Here is a 25,327-nt window from a genome sequence, read left to right as displayed (position 1 = left end):
AAGTACCTACTAGTGCAAGTCCAGGCTGCTCACGGCTCATAAAACACCAAAGGCTTTCATGCCTGGAAGAAACCTACAGAGCGGAGCTGGGAGGGGCCAAGAGCCCTAGGCTCACCCCTGCTTTGGGAGAGGACTCTCAGGGGCCATGATCCTTCTGTTCAGAACTTCGGTTTGTCCATGCCTCCGCCACCCACCCTCCCTCACAGTGTCTGCAGCTCAGAGTCTCACCCCTGCTCACCCCTGGGGGATGCCTTCCAAGTGGCTGCACCATCCTATTTACCATTATGCCTTCTTATAAAATGTGTTCCACTGTTCCAAAAAAACCCGAGGGGCAGTTACCTTTTTCTCTTTAATGAAAGAAGTTCTAATCAACGAGTTACAGACAAAAGAATTTTAAATGTATATTTACAGTTTTAAAAGAAAGGGAAAAATTCTATTTAGAATAAGTCACCAACCATCCACGACCAGAATAGACCCTCAAACAGAGATTAACTGGGGGGTTTTCTTTAGGATCCCCCAAGCTGCCCTGGAAGGAAACCTGCTTGGGGGGCCAGGCGGGAAGACATGAGGGAAGAAGGGGCAGAAACCCAGAGCTGTAGGGCCGTGGCGGCAGCACACACTACGGCGTAAGGCTCTACTTCAGAGACACGGCACCCAGGATTGCACATGGGGCTTCGTAGAGCAGGGAGGGGTACTGCTGTTTCAGGGCGTAGTATGTGCGTCACCTGCGCAGCCTGCAGAGCCCTGGGCCGTGACCAGTAGGGGTTAGTTTAGGAGAGAAGATGAACCTGGGACACAGACAGCGGATGTTCCCTACAGATTTCCAGGGAGGTCAAGTGGAGTGAGCAGGGAGTGGCTGCAGCGGAGGGAGCAGGGGGTAACAGGCTGGGTAGAGAGCCCCTCCCCATGAACAACCAGAAAGGCAGCTTTGGACTCAGGCAAGCAGAAGGTGGCACACAGATGAGGTGGGCGCCTGCATCCTGGCCTCCTACTGAGGAGCAGCCCATCCTCTACAAAGCCAGACTCCCCCTATGGTTCCTGGGGCTCCTGGGAGGTTCTCGTCAGCCAGACCCGGCCTTCTCCAGAAATGACTTTAGGAACGTGACGCTGTCTGACCAGCAGACTGAAAGTGAACCCAACGAGAGTGGGGGGCCTGCATGCTGACAGAGACAAACATGGCCCCGTCTATAGGAGGCACCAGCGGGGATGAGATGGGAGGTGCAGGTCCTAGGGACACACGCTATGGGCCACACTGGGGGCTGCCCTGCTGCTCTATGGCCGGCTGTTTTGGAGTCCAGGCCAATGGGGTGTCCTCCACGGAAAGCACCCCTGTGGATGCAGATATTCTCTGGCCTGTTCCCATACACGCTCCAATAAGCAGGTCCCACAAACGTGCCAGGCAGGAAGAGACAAGGAATGCAGACAAGAAGCCAAGGTGGCAAGGGGTTAACATGGACACAGCCTTCCTCAATTCCAAAGTCTGTAGAATGATCACGAACTCACAGTCCAGTAACCACCACACAGCACCCCAGGTCTGAACATCCACTGTATGACCCATCCGTGCCCGCCAGGCAGCAGGGAAGAAAACCACCTCAGCACACTGACCCCACTTATGATGTGGGCATCAGATGCCAGCTACCCCGCGTGAGGAGAGCTGGGCCTGCAGGGGCCCTTCATTCCAGGACAGGCTATGCTCAAACCATCCCAGATGAGGCAGCCAGAGAGATTTCCCCTGCCCCGTGGTACTGCTGGCTCCAGTGGACTTCAGGGTGGAGTGGGCCTCTGTGGTCACTGCTGCACAAAAGCCACATAGGAGATGGACCCACACGTGCCCAGGCTGCAGTGGCCATTCACGTGGGAGTGACCGAAGGAGTCTTGAGGGGACAGAGGGGCAACGCCTCACTACGAATGAGGAGATTAAGAAGCTCACACAGCTGGCCACCTGGTCCCAGGGTCACCTGGGGCACTCTCTTTGGCTACTCCAAGCTCATTCCTCAGCAGCCACCTCATGAGCAAGCAAAGGAGACTTTCCTTTCCTCCCAGCAGCGTGTGAGCCGAGAAAGGGGAGAGGCACTGCATGGAAATTTGGGGCTTCCATTCTGAGCATCACAAGCCAGTGGCATGGAGATACACGTGGCTCCCTGGTGCCGGGATGCAGAGGGGAGAGGGGTGGGGAGGAGCCACCAGCCTGGGTTAGAGCAGACGACAGCCCCTGCATCAGACCCCGGTCTCAGCAGGAAGGCCAGCGACTTACAGCAGCAGCCACAAGGTCTGAGAACACACAGGCAACAGGCACCTCTATTGCTCCCACCACCTACAGCCTGAGCTTTGTACCAAGGAAGACCCCCCACTCTCTCAGGACTCATCCTAGCTTACTCTCAGAGACAGGCCCCATTATTCTATAATCAACCTATGAGATGGAGAGTACACTGTCCCCTAAGGCGGCTTCTAGGAGGCTCTTCGCACTAGCATGGGGGGCCCGGGAGAGGGCATGCTGCTCGCTTGGCCAGGCACACCCACTAAGGGGCCACTCCAGACGCGTCATACCACAGAAGCAGCTCCTTATCTGACATCTCAGGAGGGGTCCAAACAGTGAGTGGATGCCAAGTGTCCCCATACTGTGGGAAAGCACGGTGGACAGGCAACGGGGACAAGACTCACAGTCCAGCAAAACCAGATGACAAGGGCTTCAGGGGCAAGGGCTCAGGGGGCAGCCGGTGCTCACCAGTCAGGTGGTGTGCTGAGGAAGCACACATGGAATGGAGGGGAAACTGCACCCCATGCACGAGCAGCCCCCAGCTAGGCCCTGTGGCTACCAGGTGGGAGGCTGGAAACCAGGCCTGAAAGGGCCCTCAGGACCAAGGGAGGTACCCCAGCCGCCCAGGGCTCTCCTGCACCTCCTCCACTTAGGGCAAGGACCCATGAGCTGCCCCTGGGAAAAGGATCAAGGCCGAGAGCTGGGGCGGGTGGGGGCTGGGGCTACACAGGCAGAGCCCGTGGTCTGCAGGAGCGCTGACCCTGGGATGGGCCCTGCTGTTCTCAGAGGAGCAATGAGGCCTCCGGTGAACGGGGACCCTCACGTTCCGCAGTTCCCAAGAGCTGGTTCTGAGGACATGGGTCGACACACCTTAATTCTTGCCTCTGAACTGAGATAAGTCATGACCCAGAATATCTCCAGAATTGGCCTAACACTGGCATCTGGACGGGGATCTAACTCCTCACAGTAGGCTTTACAAAACATGAGGACTTCCTTGCCTTCCAATGATAATTTACTGTCCTTGTGGGAGAACATGAGAAGGAAAAACACCCAGGCTGTGTTCACACCTGCAAAAGCCGCAGGACCTGTCCACAGACAGGGCGTCCATTTCCAGAAAGAGGACCCACCTGAGCCGCAGTGGTGTGGTCAGTCACCGGTGCCAGCTGGACATACTGGACCTGGATGTCACTACCCTGGAGAGGCGAGCCGTCCACCCCAGCAGCAGCAGGGTCGGAAGAGGCCACGGCTATCAGCTGGGCCCCCTGCAGCACCTGGAGACACAAAGCAGACCACCATTGGCACAGACAGCAGAGGGCGGGGCGGGGGCGGGGGCTACTCTGTGGTGGACACGTGAACCAAGGGAGATCGCCCAGGACCACTTTCCACACCGTGGGGTCCACCTGTCTCACGAGTCACTTTGGAACCGCATCTGATTGGTAAGGGTACGCGCGTGAAGGTGTACACGTATGAATGCGCACGTGTGACCAAGCTGTTTTGCAACATCCACAGATCCACCTCCCTCCAACACAGACACCGTGGACAGAATGACGGCTTTTCACGCCTCTTAGGAAAAAGACCAACCAGCTCAAGCTTTCAAAGAGTAAGCTCAGAGACGGCCGAGAGGTGTCCAAGAAGGCTGGCAAGGAGACAGTGGGATGTGGGATGGAGAGGCTGAAGCACAGACACCCTTCTGGAAATCACTATTTGAGGTTCATTGGAGGAGAGACCCCAAGGGCAGCCTGGAGGTGGTATCACATCCTCAACCCATGCACGAGACACATTCACTGGCTCTTCCGGGGAGCCCCTGGAGCGCTTGACAGCCCGGGAAATGGGGAAGCCCCTGACAGTGGATGAACACAGTTAGGAAGCAAAGCAGAAATATGTGCAAGTTAGGGGACAGGGAGAGCTCAGGGTGAGGAGCTGCCGTCAGGAAGGCGGACACTCTGGTGGCTAGAGGGGAACCACCAGGGGACGGGAGAGACCGAGTCCCAGGGGGACTCCACCATGGACTGTGCCTAAAGGATGGGGCAGATAAGGACCCCGGAGACAGGCTCTGGATAACCTCACCACTCACAAGGCATCCCCACCTGGTGCTCCAATAGCAGGGCAGGTGGGTGGACACCCTGCTGCCCCGCAGGCCAGATAGGGAGGTGGGAGTGAAGGCATTCGAGGCTTGGCATTCGTAAGGGAGTTGCCACGAACTGTGGGGGTTTATACTTCGGGTTGCATCCACCACCCACCTCCAGATTCTTGTTGTTGGTCCACAGCAGGACAACGATGAGCATGCTTCCTGACCAGCCCAACCACTGCCTGCCCCCACAAAGCAAAGAGGGTGGGGGTACTCTGAGGGAGAAGGGGCTGTCCACTTTGGCAAAGGCGGGCCTGGGTACAAATCAACTGTGTATAAAAGAGTCTATAGTTTTAAAAGAGCATTATGGTCTTCCATGAGCAAAAGTTCTATTTCTCTAAAAACGAACGTTTCAGTGGAAAAAAAATACCCAGTAAATTCAAGTATTAGAATAGAAGAAAGTTACTAACTACTTTTCCTTTTGTGTCTTCAGAAACCATGTATAGACAGTTGCACATTCTAATACCAGCTAGCTGTGCTAGGAAGGCTAGCACCCCTGGACACGTACACAACCCTGGGCGAGTGGCGGGCCCAGCCTCACAAAGGCACCTGGAAAGGCAGAGAATCTTTCCTAGCTTCGGAGGAACGGAGATGCAATGTGAGAAGAGCCCTCTGGGCAACTGCTGGGTTGGAGGATGGAGGACGGGAAGGTCTGGAGGCTGGGGAAGCCAGGAAATGACCCTCCCCTGGGGCCTCCGGGTGGTGACACCCCTGTGACACCCCAACTTCAGCCCCGGAAGGCCCAAGCTGGAGGTGGACCTCCTGACCATGGAGCATGAGCGGGTGGCCACCAGTCCCTGCGGCCATAGGATACGCACATAGCATGCTTGCCTTTCCTCAGCTGCCACCTTCCAAGGAGCTGGCTTCTCGCTCCCCAAGGGCTAACCCAACAATAACAGCTCCTTTTCCATCATGAGCCATTTCTACCAATGAGTGTTTGAAAGAGAGGTTTGAAAAAACTAGAGAAAACTGAAGTCTCCTGTATTGCTCACATTTTCTTTTCCCCAAGACCTACTCTCCACCAACTTCTCATGGTCATAAAATAAGACCCAGTCTCGCCCAGTTCTGTAGCTAGGCTTCTGCAGCCACAAGGCAGCCCCCACACGGCCCACGGGATGGCAGCCTCGGGCAGGGGCTGCCCCTGCTCCTCCCAGGTGGGCAGCCTTTCTCTCAGCTGGGGAGGGATCACGTGCGGCACGCTCCCACTGGGTGAGGTTTGGGGTGCAGGGCAGAGCTTGCACAGCGGCAGGAACTCTGCTCCATAGCACCAAGGAAAGATCAGGACAGGGGAAAGATAGAAAGGAAGGGGGTTCTCAAAAACCACACATGAATCTGCCTTTTGGTGGCTGAAGGAGGGAAAGGAGGGGCTGAACTGTCACTGGTACCCCGTGGTGAACCTCACTTGGCACAGTTTTGCTAGATCTTGGATTGAATGTAAAAGCCATGCAATGTCTTGAAACACGGGAGCAAAACGTTAGGCAATACAGTCATGGTTCTGTCACCACCACGTGCTGTGCAAGATCCCTTAATACGCTGATTTCAGGTCAAATTATCAACCATCTTTAATGAAAGCCATGCCTCCATGAAACGGTTTTCTGAGAAGGCTCTGCCTTCCTCTGTTTGGGCTGTGAGCCACAACCCCCGTGACATGGGGCATTTCATGGTGTCCTGGGGGTGAGCCGCTTCCTGTCAGAACCTACTAGTGACAAGACTTTTCACACGGTCCCCAGAGTTGATTAAATCCTGAGGACGAGAACGCCCGAAAGCTCAGAATCTCAACGTGCTACATTATGATAACGAAAGCAGGCACATTACCAGCCTGGCTGGCAAACGAAAATGAAAACGGGAAAATGTTTTCACCTGAGATTTCATCCCAACACACCTCCTCCCCATGTCCGCACTGGTTTGCTTTTGGCAATGGAAAGGAGTCAAAGTCAATGAGCGCACAGGACTGGCGGGAAAGGCCTTCCAGCCACCTTGTCAGTGCCCGTGCCCATCCTTGCACCCCGGACCCCACAGAGGAAACCCTCCCACGGGGCCCTCCCAGCGAGGACCGGGAGCATGACCAGAAGGTGACACCGTTCTTCAGGTGGGAACAGCGAGAGCCCTGAAGGGAGTCAGGCTTCTTGATGGGAGGCATGGTTTCCCCTTCAGCGGACGGAAAGCCCATTCAGACTAGACCCAGGCTGAGGCCGGTTGCAGCACAGGGAGCAGGGCCGGCTGTGGAGAGAGCTCAGCAGCTGAGACATAGGTCTCAGTGTCTTCTGTGACCTCCCGTGGCCCCGGCCTTGCCTGGCTTGCAGGCTTCCTCCTGTGGCTGCCCTCAGCTCCCCCGAAGGGCACATCCCCCCATCGCAGACACCTCTAGACACCCATTGGCAGTGACACCCTGACAGGGGCCTCGTGCTGCAGAGAGACAGCACTTCACAAATAGCAATTTGGGATGCTTTTCAGGTAGCCCTCAAAATTTGGAAAGCTCTTTTAAGGTGAGATTTTGTTAAAGTTCAGTTGTGGAAGAAGAAAGAGAGATGAAGCTGGCACTATTTCCCACTGAGCATCCTGCCCAGGGTCCCAGGCTCCCTGCCACTGAAGCTCCTCACTGGCAGAGCACCTCTTCATCTCTCTTTTTCTTTTTTTTTCTTCTCTTTTTCATTTTTACTTATTTCACATGTGTTAGCCTCGTAAAACACAGCTGACACCTTTCTCTGCCCACGTCCGCAGGAGGAGACACGGTCTCTTACCCTCATCCACAAAACAACATCAATAGCCTGCCTGAGGAGGCCTCCGGATGCGCACTGAACCTACACACAGCAGAGCCCGTTCTCACTCCGCTAAAGGGATGACACATGAAGGAGGAGTTCTAGAAGGTCAGACCAAGGGACAGCCGAGTAACAGATCACTGGTTTCTCAGCGATTGGTACGTACTTACTAAGAGCAGGTGGTAAAGATGTGGCACTGCTCTGTGTTTAGAAGAACCTACAAGAGCTCAAGTATAGAGGGCACAGCAGCCACCACTGGCAGGCACCCCTGTGGGGTGAGGAGGAAAATCCACTCACTATCAGGCTTGTGGGGCAGTTTCTATTTTAGCCAGTGTCATCTGACAATAAAAGAATGAACCTTGTTACCTGGGTGGAGCTCAGTGCAGGATGACCTGGAAGCCCCAGCAGGATCCCTCCTTTCAAGCCCGCAGTCAGGGCAGAGAAAGGTGTCAGTGGCTGGCGCACAGCAGGCAGTGACTGGGGCATAAAGAGAGACATAGGCTAAGAGGTGAGGACCCGGTGGGTGTCGCCCCAGGGGGCCTCAGGGAGGCTCTGCAGCCTGAGCCACTCATAAGGCAGCCCGGAGGGAGTGGACATTCCAGGTATAGCTGTGCCTCCGCTCCAGCAATTATGTCCTTGAGGCAGCTGTGTTTTACGAGGCTAACACATGTGAAATAAGTAAAAATGAAAACAACACTACAAAAGTCAATCCCACAAGAATCTGATTTACTGCCTATGGTTTGAAAGCGCCTCAAAGCTCTAAGCAGCCTCTTGAAATACACAGTAGGCTGGACACAATGTGTAGATTTGGACTTCATTTTAAACTAGTGAAGAATAAAACCAATTTACATCAAATCTGAAACGTAGAGCAGCAAAAAACGAGGTCACATGCTTTTGTGACATGGATCAGTATGTGCCCCGAGAAGAGCCCACTGAAAGTGCACAACCCATCCTTGATCTGCTGGGAGAACAGGAGGCCAGCACCCCACCTATTCCCTCCTGCTCTAGAATGAGCAAGAAGTCTCCAATGAGGAGTTTCCGGCTCCTTCCCACTCATTTGGGGTTTGCAACCTTCTCCCAACAGGCTCTGGAATGTAGAAAAATCTAACAGGAATGCAGTGGGCTCCCAGGTCAGCAGCCAGGAGCATCACCTCCAGGCTTCCAGCAGCCAGCAGCCTGTGGCTGACCTCAGGATGTGCCCCCCAGTCCCCCCAGAGGGCATGCATCTGAAGCAGCCCACTAAGCAAATACTAGATCTAAAAGCACTGGTTTTTTAAGTGCACACATCTGGTTTTCCTCGATATACTGCCAATTTTGAAACTCTGTTTGATACCCAACTGAAATAATGCAAAACTGGTGCAAAGCCTAAAATAAATGCAAGAAGTCCAAGGACTTTCCTGTAATGTTTAGATGTAAAATTTTGAATCCAACCAAGAATCTGCTCAGATGGAAAAAAACTGAAGCAAAACAAAAAAACCAAACCCAGACTCTCCTATCATCACAAGATACACTTTCAACACAGTTTAATTACGTGTGTGTGGCCAGGAACATAGATGAGACACGAACCTTGAAGGTGTCCTGGAACAGCGTGGTCACTCGTTCCTGACATCACCTTTTGCACCCAGCCTATTAAGGGAACAACATCAATGAAGCCAATCTTCTCAAATCTAGATGTTACTTCACGAGCAGCTTCCTCGTGACAAAAGCACGAGGCGTTGAGAGAGGGAAGCCCGTCCCAGGGATGCCCCAAATCACCACTGGCCAGGAGCTCCACCAGCCCCCAAATCTTCTTCATATATTTGCACAGCAAATGCCAAGAACGAGTTATCATTCTTAAGCTTTTAAACCGTCTGATGGGAAGAGCCATGTGTTTCCCAGGTTCTACTGCGAATGTTTTCATAAGGCAAGTCACTCATGAGCACATGGTCAGAAATGAGCACATACGGCCACTCCTCTGGGGTCGTTCCTCAGAGGTGCAGGGAACTGCCCCAGAGCCACCATCCAGATCCGCTCACAGAGAGATGCTGTGTGGCAAGCAGCAGTAACAGCAGTTTCTGCTGTCTGCTCTGGAGCTCATCCCAGCATCAGGGCACAAACCTCAAACATAATCTGGGGGAAAAGCAAACAAAACCTAAAAAAATACAATAAAGCAGAAGCGGAAGTCTGGAGATACTTGGTATTCATCTCCCATCATTCCAGATAAGGCAGCATTCCTGGGAACAAATCTTAACCATGTGCTTTAAGACCTTCCAGTAGATTGGGGTGGGGTTAATAATTCAGCCAAAATCAAATCCGAAGACCTTCAGTTTTTCCCAGGAGTTCCAGGCCCCTGGCTTCCAGAAGGGGCACAAGGGGTGGGTGGGGAGCAAGTGAGAAAGAACAGGAGGAAAATGAAAGCTCTGTGTCAGTAACGTGTGCTAGTGGGTCACCACCACTTGGGGAAGGGAGGGGTGGCTGGGGGCACCCAGCCTGCCAACCTGCACCATCCAGGACTATGAGGAGCTGGAGGGCCAGCCACAGAAGTGCACGCTGCTTCAGCGCCCCATCCCATGGCTCTGGTCACTGCTCTAATTCAGAAAACTCACTGTTGCAGAACAAGAAAGCTTCTCGTGTTTGCTGTGTGGGGTCAAAGAAAGAACTTCTCCAAGGGGCAAGGCCATCTTTCCTAGAGTTCACCTCAGTAGGAAGTACTCGTAAGGTCTGTCTGTGCTCTAGGGACCACAGATGCCAGCGTACTTCCTCCCAGCGTGAGGGGAAGCCAGGAAATGTGAATGGCTGATCAGGCTGTAAAACACACACGGGTCTGCTGTTCATGTGGCCAGATATTCACAGTGAGCTGCTGGCTAACAGCGTCTGCGTGTTCCCTACACTGGGTGCTGTGTACTCAATCCGTGCACTGTTCCTATTCTACCCTGAGAAGAAAGGTTCAGAAATGGATTTCTATACTGAGCAAGATTAATCACACACCAGAGAAGGCCTAGCGAGGGATGACTTCCTTGCCTCTGGGATCAGTTCCAGAGGCGACTCTTGGCCCTACAGCCGAGGCTCAAAGTACACCCTGACGTACAGAAAACCGCCCCTTCCTATTCCACAATCTAAGGACAGCCAGAGCAACAGGGAGATAGGGGGTGGGTGCAGGCATCCCACCCAAGGCCCCTCCTTCACCAAGCACCTGTCACCTCAGAGCACCTTGCTCCCTGGTGCAGAGCTCGGGGCTCACCACACATCTCCGTGGCACGTGGGTCTGAGTAGGGGAGCTGTGCCTCCAACTGCATCCCCCTAAAGAAATGTCCACATCCTAACCCCTTGTACCTATATATGTGGAACCAGAGTCTGGGAGGATGAGATTAAGTTAAGCAGAAGTCACACAGGAGATGAGCCTAATCCAATGGCAACTGTCTTCCTAAGAAGACAGACATTTGGACAAGACATGGGAAGGCAGGTGCCACGTGACCACAGAGTGGAGGGATGCCACCACAGCCCAGGGTTGCCTGGAGAGGCAGGCAAGATGCCCCCCAGAACCTCCAGAAGGAATGCAGCCCCAAGAACCCTGATTTTGGACCTCTGGCCTCCCTACTGTGAGAGAACACATTTCTGTTGAAGCCAAGCAGTGGGGGTCACAGATTTTGGGATGATAGCTCAGGAAAAGACAACCCACTTTCAGACTCTCGGGTGGTTTGCCTTAACCCCACGCCGAGGGCCACCTGGTCAGTTTTCTAGTTGACTGAGCTCAGGCCTTTGGCTTCCAGAGAACATCCTGACAGCTCCTCCCCTCCCCCTCATCACGATTGGCTGCTCATACACAGGTCCTCCGGGTGGGCTCTAAGGGCAGCCTTCTCCTTATCCCCAACAGCAGGGATGTGTGCTCCCTGGATACCCTGACAGGTGTGGGGCTGAGTCTGGCTGGGTCCAGGCAGGCCTCAAGCATAGCCAGCGCACAAAAGATACCGCTGGGCGAAGCTCATGGGGAAGAACGTAGTCCGGGCCAGGCCGGGGAGAAGAGCAGCTGGACCCTGGCAGAAACCTGAAGACATGCACATCGCCTAAAGACCATCAACAGAAAGCTGCCAAAACTGAGACAAAACAAGTGAAGTTCTCTTAAAAAGCCAAATTCCCATTTTCTATTAAGAACTGGCCTCTTCTGGACCAACTCCTAATTAGTCTGCAGGAGAAAGGGAGCCTCCTCCCAACTGCTGATGGCATGCTCCTCACCCAAATCAGCACAGGGTACATGGTGACTGGACCCAACTCCCCGCTGGGGCTGTGCTGTCCCAGGACCTGCCTGTGTGTGGCAGTGTCTGAAAATCCATGGTGAGGGAGTAAGATACAGTAGGGTTACTGTCTACACAAAAGCTGTCTGGGACAAGAAGCCAAAAATGCTTCCAGGCCCAAACTCCCTTCCTGTGCCCATAGGAAAAATCGGTCACAGCAGCCCAATTCTTTCCAAGAAGAGACTGAGTGCTAGGAGTTGAATGTCTGTGTACACCCCCAAATCCCTGTGTGGAACCCCAAACCTCCAGTGTGACAGTCTGGAAATGAGGTCAGGAGGGTGAAAGCCTGGGATGTGACCAGCACCCTTCCAGAAGTGGGACACACATGGTGTCTGCACATGGGCACCAGGGAAGGCCGTGTGAGTACATCCCCAGGAAGGGGGTCCTCATCAGAAGCCCTCATGTCAACACCTGACATCAGGCCAACAGCCTCCAGGACCGTGAGAAATCAGGGGCTGCTGTGTAAGCTGCCCCATTTGCAGTCACCATTTTGGTGGTGAGAGCTGCTGGCATGCAGAGGCAGAGGACACACACGCCCTTCCTCCCAGTGACATGGGTAAGACATCCTTATAAGATGGGAGTTTCAGGAACCCTCCAATCACCATCCAATCACCACAAGGGCTGGCTCGGCAAGAGGGTGGCCAAGGCATGGATAAGTTCAGAGACAACTGGACAGATGGCGGTGAGAAAACACCCACCAGTGGACCCACAGGCACCTTGGATACATCAGTCTTGGGCTCAGACCCACTGGCACTCATTTTCTAGGATGTTCCAGTGGAATGGACCTCTGAGACATGCTGTGCACTCATGGATGGTCCTCAGAGACCTAGTCGTTTCAAGTTCAATTTTGGAAAAACCCCTCTAGTGAGGCCCTGGGTCCCAACTCCAGCAGGCACATCTCTCAGGGCACCTCAACCAGAGACTTTGCAGAGCGTTTGTTTTGGCCCTTGGATGGAGTGACACCTTGTTTCTAACCTCCAGGGTCCAGAAAGTAGAAAATAGACAGGCAAGGACATGGGCCCCCGGGCCAGGCATCCCAGGGATGGAGCAGGAGCCCAGCCCGGCATCCCAGCCCTCGTGTGCCCACACACAGGAGCAGCAGTGCCCACAGGTTTAAGGCACAGAGCACCGCTCTCAGACACGTTTGCACTGAGAACCACGTGGCCGCATGGTGCGCTCAAGGTGAGATGAATGGACTCCAGGCATCAGACACAGTGCAGACGTGTAACTTCAGGTGTAGAGAATGTCTTTCAACTTTGTCCAGAGACAAAGAGAGTAACACTTCACACTTGGCCAGTGGTGGGCTGCCTGTGGGGAGGAGCGTGTGGGCCGCTCAAGAGGCGGGAGTTCACATTTTACTTTCCAATGTGCTCCAATATGGCCCATGGTATGCTCACGTTAGCACTGTGCCTAGAAAACGGGAAGCCAGCAGCACAAATAACCAGGTGGTAGGGCGGGGGACTTTCCTCCTGAAGGGGAGTCCATGCAGCTGAGCGGTGCCCCGGCTCAGGCTCCCGCCCCCTGCACCGTGTACTGGCCAAACCCACAGGAAGCCAGAGGAGAGTGGCCCAGACCCAGGCATGTCCTTCTCGCGCTCAGCCATAGCGGGTCTGCTCCAGAGAGCTGCCAATGGCGACGAGTATCAGGGTCACATATGTAATATTTTGGTCAATCATCATTCCACCTAAGTGTGAGCAGGACCGTCAGAGTCAAGGAGCCTGCTCGGGAGCAGCAGGACCGGCCGGGTCCTGGGGCCTCAGCCCAAGTCTGTAGCACTGGGCATCTGGCAGAGATGTCATGTTGTTTGTTGTCATTAGCTCCACTCTGCCAGGGAGGAAATGGAGCCTCAGAGGCTAACTTCTGAGCTGGGTCCACAGGCCAGTAAAAATACAAGCAAACAGAAGCAGCTCTGAGCACAGCCGTGCCAACTCCGGCCCAGCTAGCCCATAGCACATGGCCAGAGACTGTCCGTGAACAGTGAAGAGAGCGACCGCACACCAGCCACGGGGCTGGGAGCCCCCAGCACCCCCACTGGGCTTGAAACACTGAGGAAGACTGTTTAGGAGAAGCCTTGCCACCTCAGCCTTCGTGGCGAGGAGAAAACAGCCGCAGGGCTCTGGTGTCTCTTAGGCCCACTCATCTCCTGCCAGAGCGCCTGCTGACCACTGCCCACGTCTCCTGTGGGTGCCGAGGAAGAGTCATCCTAGATGGACAGGCTTTCTCTCAGAGACCTGCCTGCTGGTTACACCACAAAGGCCTACTGCTACGACTTCAGCCAAGCTCCTGCTAACTGGGCCCCTCGCACAACCTCCTCAAGACACCTGTAGCTGGTGGCCTGAGTCCGGGCACATGACCTGGGAGGTTCGTGTGTCCCTCTGCCGGTGCCACTCCTGGAGGGGGGACACGTGCACGGACAGTTGGGGCAGCTATCACTGGACTGTGGGCCCCTGTCATTACTCCTCCAAAGGCTTCCGTCATAAGATCGCCTGTGTGTGGTCATCTTCACCATCCTCCAGCTACAACGCCAAACGCAGAGCACAGGCCAACCCGAAGTGGCGAGCACAGGACTGTCCCTGACGCCAGGCGCACAGCGTCCAGTGCTATGCACACGTCTGGGACATAGAAACATGAAGTGAGAACAGATGCTGAAAGCAAATGCACAAGCTCACAGGAGTAGACGAAAAAGCAGAATTAAAAATCAGTCTGGGTCACTTTACAAGCTTTTTGTTTGTTTTGCTTTGGGAGTCCCCATGAAACAATGGCCTGAATTTTAAAAATAAGTGACAGTATGTGTTTGCATGTGAAAACCATTCCAAGATTATGTTTCTACCCTTCACACGTGTCATGCAGAGAGCAGCCAACAGTCTGCTGGTGCCTCCCTCCTGCACACCGCACACTGGACGTCTCAGATTCTCTCTCTCTCTAGCCCAGAGCCAGGGGCACTCACGCTTCATTTGTGGACTACAAATCCTTCCAGGGAGGGTATCTCACCCAGGATTTCCAAGTACTCCCCTCAGTACCCAGGTGAGAGAAACAAGGAACCTCCTGGCTGCTCAGAACAGAGACCGTGTGATCTGTTCCTGGGTCAGAAACTGACCTCTGCTCCGCATCGCGTGACACGTCTTCATGTTGACATTTGCACCGTCCTGCTGTGGGCTGTTGCAGGTTTCTAAATGTCAATCCTCACAGAGTCCAGGACGGAGCTTCCTCCCTGCAGGTGCGTAAGTGCACACAGCACGGTATGGTCCTGTTGGGCCGTACCCTCTGTCCATGGGACACTTGTACTCAGCACAGGCTCCTGAGGAGGGACACTAGGACCTTCCCCTCCACCATCCTCCAGATTCCCCAGATCAGTGAGTGAGCGAAATCATGTAGTACGCTCTGAAGTCACTCACCAGCCCATTCACACAGCAGCGCTCCTTTGTTAACCAGGCTCCCAGGCACAATGAACCTATGATTTCTAAATAAAGATTCCTCATGAAAACACCATGAATTTAATACTCAGTGGTGCATTCTTGAAGCAGGTAAAAAGAAAAGTGGGAAGGTATCCTGGGCTTGAAAACATTTTATTCTGCTGTAATTGTCATGTGATGGTTCAAGGGCTCTGTGTGACATCACTTGGGCTCCTGTATCTTATCCATCAGGATTCAGCACATGGCATGCCTCTCACAAGTATGCTGGCCCTCCATGGCCCTCCCTGCTCGTTTCCCAAAGGACGACTACGTGTTTCCGAGGTCTCCAAACCTTAAAACCAATGTCACCCGCCTTCCCAGCCCTGACCCCCCAGTGCTTTCTCCACTGGCTACTGTCCCTTCTGTAGTATAAACCCCGAGGCTACATGGAGGGCGGGGAAGAGGCTTGGGTTTTATGCAGGGGGGTGCTGTCAGAGTGCCTGAGTTTGCACAAGGGAAGGGCCGGGTGTGATCAGAACAGGGATGAAATGGTGTTGCCTGGTTGGTTCAGTGACTGAGCATCTGCCTTTGGCTCAGAGCATGATCCTGGGGTCCTGGGATTGAATCCCACAATGGGCTCCCCACGGGGAGCCTGCTTCTCCCTCTGCCTGTGTCTCTGCCTCTCTCTGTGTGATGAATGAATGAATGAAATCTTAAAAAAAAAAAAAGAACAGAGATGAAATGTCCTAAGAGATGACCTCTTTCATACCCTACCTCTGACAAAGGAAAAGTAAACTCCATGCAATGGCAAGGAGGCCCCCTTCCATCCACCCTCCCTCCATAAGCCAGAAACTCAGAAATCCCATTTCTGGGGCAGCAGGTTTCCTCTCAGCAGATGCCACCCAGGGGGGGATGGCTCCTGGAACAGAACCCTTGGGTGTAGAGAGCCCTTAGCTGCTCTGCGCCATCAGCCAAATCGCAGGCATGATGGCACAGGCTGTGGGCTCCCACTGTCCGTCCAGGCATGGGGATGCTCCCCCCATGACACACCAGGCTTACCTGCAAGAGACATGGACACATTTCAAAGACCATGGCAGAAAGGCCCAAGGAAATCAGTACACCTCCCTGGCACAGAGAGAGTTCAACTTGGATCCCACCAAAAAGAAATTCTGGAATTACTCAGAGGTCACTATTTTTCAGCCTACTGAGCTGTAAATTTTAAATAAGTACACCTCTATACATTTCTAGGCTGTCACTCATGATTAAAGTTACCAGGGAATACACGGCTGTGTTCCTAAATAGCTTCAAAATGAAGTGTTTCAAAATGCCTCCTACTTACATCTTACAAATAACCAACAGCTAATTTGGAATAATTATTGTTGTATTCATTTACCAACAATTATCAAGAACTGATAGCATGGTACTACACTGGGTTCTGTAAGGAACAGGAATGAATAAAATTTGTGGACCTAATGGTATTAAAACTATTTAGAGCTTAACCTTTTAAACATATTTGAAAATGATTTTAGGGTCTGCCCTTGATTTGAAGACTCCTCCTTGACTGGAGGCACCAGACCTGGATATGAATTCCACCCCAAGGAGCTCAGGCTGGGCCGTGGGTGCATGAGCAGCATAGAGTTTCTGTCCTAACAGCTGGGAGTACCTCTGAGGTAAAGCTCCTTCAGCCTCAACTATTCGTAACCCGCTCAAAGACAACCTCGTTCCAGCTACACACAATTCTGAAAACACACATTTAAGTAACCAGTGCATCCAACTTCTCTCAAGAAAGCATCATAATATCCTTCCCACCCTGTGTCCTGCATGAACCAGCCTGGTCTGCGACAACTGCAGGGAAACATGACAGGCTGTCCCCCTGAGATGACTGAAATGACTATCCTTGCTGCTCAGAGACCGAGACAGTCCAGAACCAGCTCCTGGTGCTCTGCACCCGCTTGCAGCCAGCCCATGTCACTTTGTATGACAAGCCTCTGCTGGAATCCAAGACGATTCCTGAGACCTGGAGCCAGCAGCAGGGCACACAGTGGCCCCTGTGTCCCATCCAGGCTAGCCGCCTCACATGGGGTGACCCACAGCCCTGTACACACTTGGGGCTAGCCAGAAGGCTAGGCTTCCTCAACCAGGCGACAGGAGATGCACACTTGTTTTTGTGACTTTTCTAGGATATTTTTGGAACTAATCAACACCAAACTCATTCTGCTCTGGCCTTTATAAGCTTAAATTATATTTTCCACCATCTCTAGTTAGGGAAGGCTTTTCCATAAGGGATTCATTCCCTGAACTACCTAGGTCCTCCAAGATTTCTGTTTGTGTCTGGCATGCAATGCAGAAACATATTTTCTTGAATGGAACGTTTTTATGAGAAGTGAAGTGACACAGTGTATGCTGTTGTGAGGTGGAGAATGCTCTGCCTGCTGTGGCAAACCATCTATCGTGGACCACACCTCGCAGAAATCCTACACTCCTTTACCGCCACAGACAACAACGGCCCCCACCACCCACACCTCCTGCACATACAACACATTCTCTACATATCCACGTCCTTCTTCTCACCCACTTCAAAAAGAGTCGTGCACATAAAATGCTGGATACTTCCTGTCTCTGCTAATCTCTTCCCCAGCTGAGTTTAGAAGGCCCCATTTCACGGAAAAAATTCTGAAAGCTACTAAAATTTACTTTCAAGTATAAGGAGGAATACAAATGCCAAAGAAGTCAAGAGAGGTTTAAAAGTTTAAAGAATGCCAAGCTATTGTTAAGTATTGGTAAAGTCACCTCACAAGGGCAGTGGGAGCAGCCTGGATTTATCGCTGTGTTGCTTAGCTTTGATACAAACAAATTGTGTGCCTGCCTGGTGCATTCGTCATTACAGAGATGGGCTTACTACCAGAACACACACAAAACTCTCCAGGTGTTCACATCAATGGAGACTGTTTAGCTTACAGACCTATTAAACTTTTCTCATACACATTTTAGAACATTAGGTACAGCTACTTAAAAAAAAAAAAATAGTATCACAACACACATCTAGCTGAAATAGTACTAAACCATTCTGTGATTCATGGTCTTAGCAACATGACTAAAGCCCAAGTTTTATGGATTTCCCATGTGGCTAAAAATCTCCCACATGTAGAGAAATAATTGACCCAGATTTCAATGTTTCAACAGATAGGATATTGCCTAGCAACAGAGTTTGGTACAAAGTGAGTGTTTAAACCTTTCTCAATCTGCAGCCCATAGCAGACATGCTGAGGAACTGTGCTAAAAGCCAAAAGGAAGTACTGCCGTTGTGGGGTCACCAAATAGGACTCAGAAGGTCCTATGTAGAGAGGATAGATCAGAACACAGCTCAAGAAAATAAAGAATCCCTCTCAACCCCAAGTGGTGGCGGCAGTGGCGGTGGCAACAGTAGCGGTGAGGCTGTTCTAGAGAACTGGAGGCAGTTTGGGGCTTCAGGGGTCATAGGATCCGTCCCGGGTTTTACCTCCCTGCATAATCCTGTCCCCACATGTAGAATAGGTACCAACACCCACCTAGTTCCTGAACCTCTCTCCTCACCTCCCCAGGAATGCCACAGGAGACGTTATGATGCAGGAGAAAACATGTCCAGCCCCAGAAAGGGGTGCCTGAAGCCCTGCGGGCAGGAGGCTCCCCACTCACGGTTGGGAAGCCTGCTACATGATGTCCAAGGTTAAAGTGACCTCTAGCTCCTTGTTCTTGGTTGTGTTTTGATCTTTAACAACAACTTAGGATCAACTACAAGAAAAAAAGGCCTTGGCGCCCTCTCAGGACTGAGTGCCTGTCCCTGGGTGAAGAGCCCAGCAAGCAGAGAAGAGCCGCGGATGCGGTGCTCCAACATGAACTGGAGGGCAGCCAGTGGCGGCCAGCTATCCAAAAACAGATCGCTCTTGGAGCATTATTTCTAGTCACATGAATACATGTTTAGGGCTGTGCTTTGCTTTCTTAAACTCCCAAAGAAATGACATAAATGGAATGAAAAGATATCTGAGAAATTATATAAGTTTAAATTTTAAAAATCTAAACTTTGTAAATGCAAAAAAGACTTTGTAAATGCAAAAAAGACTTCAGACTTTCAGCAGTTCAATGATTATTTCACAACATATAATTAGAAAAATGCATCCGACTTTGATCATCAGCCAAGCTGCCCCAACAAAGCACACCGTTAATAAATCCCATGAAGTTTCTTAATGTGGATTTGTGCCACATGGGTGGGCTGCTGTCTGCCTGAGGTCACGACACTGGTGCTGACAGACTTACCCTCAACCCATCAGCTCAAACAGGGAGGGTCATTTCTGGGGCCCGTAATGTGCTGTGTGATTCATCTAGTAAAGGTCTCCCTAAAAATACTTAGGTGTCCTTCACTGCAGTCCTGCCACTGCCGCCCATGCTTCCTGCACCCCAGCTGTACACGTGGGCTGAGCCCTCCCTGGCACAGCATGGGCCCCCCCCTTGAAGGAGCTCAGAGTCAAGGCACACTGGGCGCAGAGGGGATGCCGAGAGATGCTGTGACCCTCCTTGCCTCATCCTTTCCAGCTCCAGATGACAGCACAGACATTCCACACCACCCATAAAGAAGGCAGGGTCATCAAAGGGGCTGGCGGGTCTATAGCTTCAGTTATATCACCTCTTGGAACCCTGCCACCTTGTGCAAGGCCCGGGGCCACAAGGGGAGCCTGCACAAAGGAGGATGGCCTCACTGAGCCCCCGGGTGTGGCCCAGCCCAGCTCCAGCTCTGGATGTGGGCCCTACAACAGGCCAGACAGCTCAGACTCCAGATGACCCACCCCAGTGATGCCACTGCACCCAGCAAAACCATGGAGATAGGCGGGATAATGACTGGTTGTGGTCATCAGCCCTAGTTTTGGGGCAGTATGTTGCACATCAAGAGGTAACTAAAGCAAGAGTGACAGTTCAACTCCTTACACAGGGAAGCACCCCTGTGCCTACAGCCCTAGTAGTGTCTCCGTGCCTACAGCCCGACTAACATCCCTGTCCCATTGCCTACAGCCCGAGTAGCATTCCTGTCCCCAAGCCTACATTCCCTACTAGCATCCCCATCCCCATGCCTACAGCTCTACTATAAGGTTTTCAGCGCCTGCAACTTAGCATCAAATAGTTCTAATTACAACATACACACTGTTACCCAAACTTATGGATTTCTGCTTATTTGTACTTGCATGTAATTGAAGCATGACTCACTCATGACTGGTTCTAATTCAGGAAGATTTAGACTAGACTCTCCCACTCTACCATGCCAATGTCAATTAATGTCTGCCATCTTTAGAGATCTGGTCCCTTTCTGTCCAACCATCACTCCCACTTACATGACCAGTGGAGATGAGCCACTGGCAACACAAGATGCTCAAGCAATCAAGGAGTGGATGTGTCAAGAGCAGTAGATACACTAAATGAAAAGTATCTTGTCTGTATTTAACTCCCTTTACCCCAGTTGATCCTGCCTTAAAAATCCAAACAAACCCACAAGACAAGATTTATATTCTTGCTAACATGACTGAAATGCTCGGCTGGCAAAGACCCCACTCTGCCCTACACGGTGCTCTCAATCTGAGCACTATGACATTATGCTCTAATTCAAACAACACATTTCCTATGCCTTATGTAATCTAACCCCCCCCAAGAAAACAAGTACTTTAGAGAAGGAAGAGGGGAAAAAATAAAATATTTTCATTTTAGCAACATAATGAGTTACAGGAGATGTCTGGTCTTGATGTGAAGTCATGTGGCTGGGAGCTCCATGTCTCCAGCATGAGACCTCAGAGCACTCCTGCTTCCACCGTAGTCCCAGAGCCAGGCCCATCTCCTCCTGGGACCCCACACAACACCCACTGCAAAGCAGGGCACATCCTGCAGCTTTGTAACCACCTTCTGCCCCGCTTGTCACAACGATGCAAACTTTAATATCTTATGCTTTCATATCACAATTTGTTTTGTGGAAGCCAATTCAACACTGAGAGTATTTTCAGAATAAAAATCCTTTCTTTCTGGTCACTTCTTTCTTCCACTACTCAAACTGAACCTCTCTGCATGAAGTCCGTACTTCCACGTGTAATTCTATGACTGCATCACCATCTCTTAAACAGAGTATAATTATTTAGTTGTTCTTCCAACTGATTAGATAAATCTGAAAAATTGTCAGTTGGCAAACCTTCAACTAGATAAAAGTAATCAGAATCAAAGCATGTATAGTATCTTTTGCTATCTAAACCCAGAGGGTCTAAATATTCCCTACAAAGACTTGGCAACATTTTTATCCAAAACTCACCATTCAAATTAAAAAACTGTTGTAACAAATTCACAATCAACTATGGTGTGGCATGTGATTTCTTGAGAGGGTGAAGCCTCTCCTGTAATTACATCTGAGCATACCCACCATTGTCACCTGTCAGCTTTCCCCCACCGTCCTAAGGGTTGCCCCCTTAAATCCCAGTGTCTGCTTCTGCCAACACCTGGGGACACTACTAATTGGTGTCAAATTTAGATGGTCTCTTTAAAATCACTTTCACTTAATTATAGCACACAGTCCTAGCCATGCAAAAAGAAAGCATAATTCACATCTGACACTTCAGCACAAAGTGCTGTGAGGGCACAAAACACCATGATAAGTTCACAAAGCACTACATCATCAGGACACCAGTGCCGGAAAGGCCCTGACTAAAGCAGATATATCCCTGATCTGAGAGTGGATCATCTGGGATGGGCTGGAATGGACCATTGTTGTTCCTGCTTGGGGGATGAGACTGGAGAGCCACACACACATACTCAGAAGACCTGGAATCTGAACAGTGAGGGTGTTTCACTAAAGTCCAACTCTGACTCATAATCCCAGGGTACTGATCATCAGGCTCTAACAAGGGTTAACAGAGCAGAGGGGCACACTAGACCTTCCCTTACCAGATTCCATGATGCACAGAGCCAAGTCTACCTGCCCCACAGGTAAGGTGGCACAAGGACCAGCAAAGGCCCCATGGCGTGGAAATGGGGGGAGCAGCTGTAGGGTGGCAAGCCCCCACCCAACTGCAGGGGAAGGAGCCACAGACCCCAGCGCTGTCCTCCTGTGGGTGGGGGTTGGGGCAGTGGGGTGGGAGCTGGGGGGTTAACTCAGAGCCCCTGCTCCCCGCACTGCTGTGCCCCACAGGCACCCCATCAACAACATTGAGTGGCGTGGCGGGTTCTGTGTCTTGCGAAACATCATTCTGTTCTGCGAATTTTCAGTTAACTTAAAAAATGCAGCTGTCACGAGCAGAGTAACTTCATAGGAACAAGAGCCAGCCAAGTGATAAAATGACACGGAATTTCCACAAAGGGAAAACAAAAAAGGATTAGCTAAACAGACTGACCAGGCAGCTTTACATAAACACATACTGTTTATTTAAATCAGAAAGCTGAGCTTCCTTTAAGGAAGCAAAAGGTGGCAGATACTACAACTCCTCCAGCCATGTCAGTGTGTGCTACCTCTTCCTGAGCTCTGACTGCACGTCCCACACACAGGATGGATGGCAGGACCCGGGCAGAGCTAGGGAAGGCAGGTGAGGCGGCACAAGCAACCTGAGCCAGATGATCAATAAATTATGATTTGTGTAGCACAGACGGCCATCAGCACAGGAGCTCTACTGCCCTTCTCAAGAGATGGTGAGAGAACAGGAGGAGCGTCTGTGAGAGCATGTTGCTCCCTAGGACAGGCCTTGGCAAGACCACCAACTTGGAGGAGGCAACCCTTGGTAAGTGTACACAAAACACCTTGGTTTTGCATCATTTTCAGAGACGGGCTCCTCTGATGGACATTCCAGGAGTCCTTCCTGGGTTGAAAGCTGTGCCACTGTCTCGGCCATGAGACTGGGCTCTCTGTTCTCATGATTTATTTAGGACATGCTGACTCTAGCCATACGTGGTAACAACAGTGCTAACATAATATAAAAACCTGATCCTTCTACTGTTCAAAAATCCCAAGTGGAATTCTCAGAAATAGAGACAAAGAAGAACAGCCATGTCCCACACTTTCTTTTCTTGTGAATTAGTATAAATACAAACCACTAAGTGGTCAAAGGCAGAGATCAGCTACAGACGATGACCTGACCTCTCCGACCCTAGCTAGGTGGGACATCTGCCTAGGAGATGAGAAACACACAACGACAACCTGCTGAGAACTGACCTCCACAGGTCCAGCCCAATGACCTTGTCTCCAAGACAGGGTTCGGAAGCAATGAATGGGGACCGTGGGCTAACTCTGCACTGTTGCAGCTTTCAGGTGCTTCAGGGCTCTGATGAAAACCTCAAGTGTGTGTTTCCAGATGAAACTGAAAGCAGAGGAACTCCAATCTAAACAAGTGATTTAATCTAAGGTCTGCTACACTTCTCCCAAAGTGTTCAGGGGGTTCCAGATAAAACCCAAGAGGTGTGGTCGCTGACCCCTCATGTTTGAGCCCAGGAACACATTCCCCAGGCCCCCATGCAGGGCCGACACCAGGCCCCCACCAGTGGTGACAGACGTACACGGGTATTTCAGATGGGGGAGACCAGGTGGCTGGTCTCCAGGATACCAAGTACTATGGTCTTGAGAGTAAAGAGGCTCTATGTTTGTGGCTCCAGGTCATGTTCTATAAAAAAGGAAAATTCTCCAGACTCTCTTTCATAATTATTCAAAGATTATACATGTCTCTTTAACAGAAACTCTTCAGAAGGGCATAAAAATGTCAATCCTCAAATTCACCAGCAATTTCACTGGATCTTAGGAAGTAAATCCCTCCCTAGAAACTCTGATGGCTGGAATACTCGGCCTTGTAAAGATAGTTCATATCTGGTATGTACAATGACTATTTCAGTTATGCTTTTTGTCAGAGATTTTTTTAAAAGGCTGGTGATTGGCGTTTTGCAGTAAAATCCATGAAAAAAACCCTACCTTATCCTAATATATAGCTATTGTACAGACATGGCCATCAACAGCATTCACGTAAATTCACAGACAACAATGCTAAAGTGATAGTGGAGTGTCATCTACAAAGCAAAAAGCTACGTAAAATCCCACAAAGAAACAAATGTTGCCCTGAGACCCAACGTCCAGGTGTCCACACCCTTTGGGACGTCTGTGCCAGCAGGGGTAGAGCTAGCTTTTCCCTAAGGCTGACGCTGCACCACCGTCTTGCCCCCACTCCTCCCCATGGCAAGGCAAGGTCTGGTGACCCACACAGCAAGTAGGTATTAAGTGAGAGCAAGTGAGCACTTACCTGCCCATCCTGGCCTACGTGGTGTATCTGTAGATTGCCCTGCAGAATGGGTGAAAAAAGGAGAGATCAAGGACCAGAACAACTTCCAGATACAGTGACACAGAGGCAGGATTATCCCATGCCATCTGTGAATAACCAGCAAAGCCATAAGTGTCAGTTCTACAAAAACTCAACCCCTTATAGCAATAAAAAAACCCAAACAAAAGAAAAACTGAGTTTACAGATACTATTTTTTCTGATGAAAACAAACTGAAGAAAACACTATACCCACCCACCCCCACCCTGACACCAAATGAAAATGTCATTTCTTTCCCCACTTTTTAATTTTGAAACAATTTTAGATGGATGGGAAAAACCAGAAGTCACACAGGGAGGTCCCATGTACATAAGCCAGCACCCCTGACGGAGACGCCTTACACACATGGGGTGTGCTATCCCAACCCAGAAGCACACAGGACACAACACAACCAACCAGGTCACAGCCCCACTGGGTTCACCAGGGTATAAATGTATTTTCATTTGTTTAGGGAAAAACTATTGTTTTAGGTCTAACAGACTCTGTTAAAACTTCTTGCAGATACCTTCATCTTGCAAAATATTTAATTTTTAAATGAACATGGTAAAGTTTTATTGTGTTAAGAAGACAATCTCATAGGGGCGCCTGGGTGGTTCAGTGGTTGAGCATCTGCCTTTGGCTCAGGTATTGATCCTGGGGTCCTGGGATTGAGCTCAATACTGGGCTCCCCACAGGGAGCCTGCTTCTCCCTCTGCCGGTGTCTCTGCCTCTCTCTGTGTGTCTCTCATGAATAAATAAATAAAATCTTAAAAAGACAATCTCATATTGTAACTTATCACAAACTAATCATTAATGGCATCAGCAATTTCTTTTAATTCATTGCATTCTAATTTCAAAATTCTAATCTTCTAACCAAAACAAAAAAATGCTGGATTACATAGACAAGAGGGATGTGCTTATGAAATCTGGAAAAAAAAAGGCAAACCCATGAAATCCAAGAAATATTCAAATGATTTTTTAGTAAAAACAATACAAAAGCGGGCAGCCCAGGTGGCTCAGCGGTTTAGCACTGCCTTCGGCCCAGGGTGTGATCCTGGAGACCCAGGATCGAGTCCCACGTCGGGCTCCCTGCATGGAGCTTGCTTCTCCCTCTGCCTGTGTCTCTGCCTCTCTCTGCCCCTCCCCGCCCTCTCTGTGTGTCTCTCATAAATAAATAAAATATTTAA

The 25,327-nt window shown here is 51.0% G+C and overlaps 1 protein-coding gene across 10 annotated transcripts in view; it reads right to left on the bottom strand.

Annotated features, from left to right (window-relative positions):
• Positions 1–25,327, bottom strand: part of BANP (BTG3 associated nuclear protein) — a 104,946-nt gene that overhangs the window by 667 nt on the left and 78,952 nt on the right. For 8 of the 10 annotated variants that reach the window (XM_072819540.1, XM_072819543.1, XM_072819544.1 and 5 more), the window contains 2 exons: positions 24,086–24,124; positions 3,385–3,528 (listed from right to left, as the gene is read on the bottom strand). In XM_072819540.1, the coding sequence (XP_072675641.1) occupies positions 3,385–3,528; positions 24,086–24,124 (183 nt within the window). Of the gene's footprint in view, positions 1–3,384; positions 3,529–8,737; positions 8,771–24,085; positions 24,125–25,327 lie in introns of those variants that run through there. The other 2 variants (XM_072819546.1, XM_072819547.1) reach the window with 1 other exon arrangement.

Source organism: Canis lupus, chromosome 3, assembly GCF_048164855.1.
Source record: "Canis lupus baileyi chromosome 3, mCanLup2.hap1, whole genome shotgun sequence".
Lineage (NCBI taxonomy): Eukaryota > Metazoa > Chordata > Mammalia > Carnivora > Canidae > Canis > Canis lupus.
This window is presented reverse-complemented; position numbering and strand designations above follow the sequence as displayed.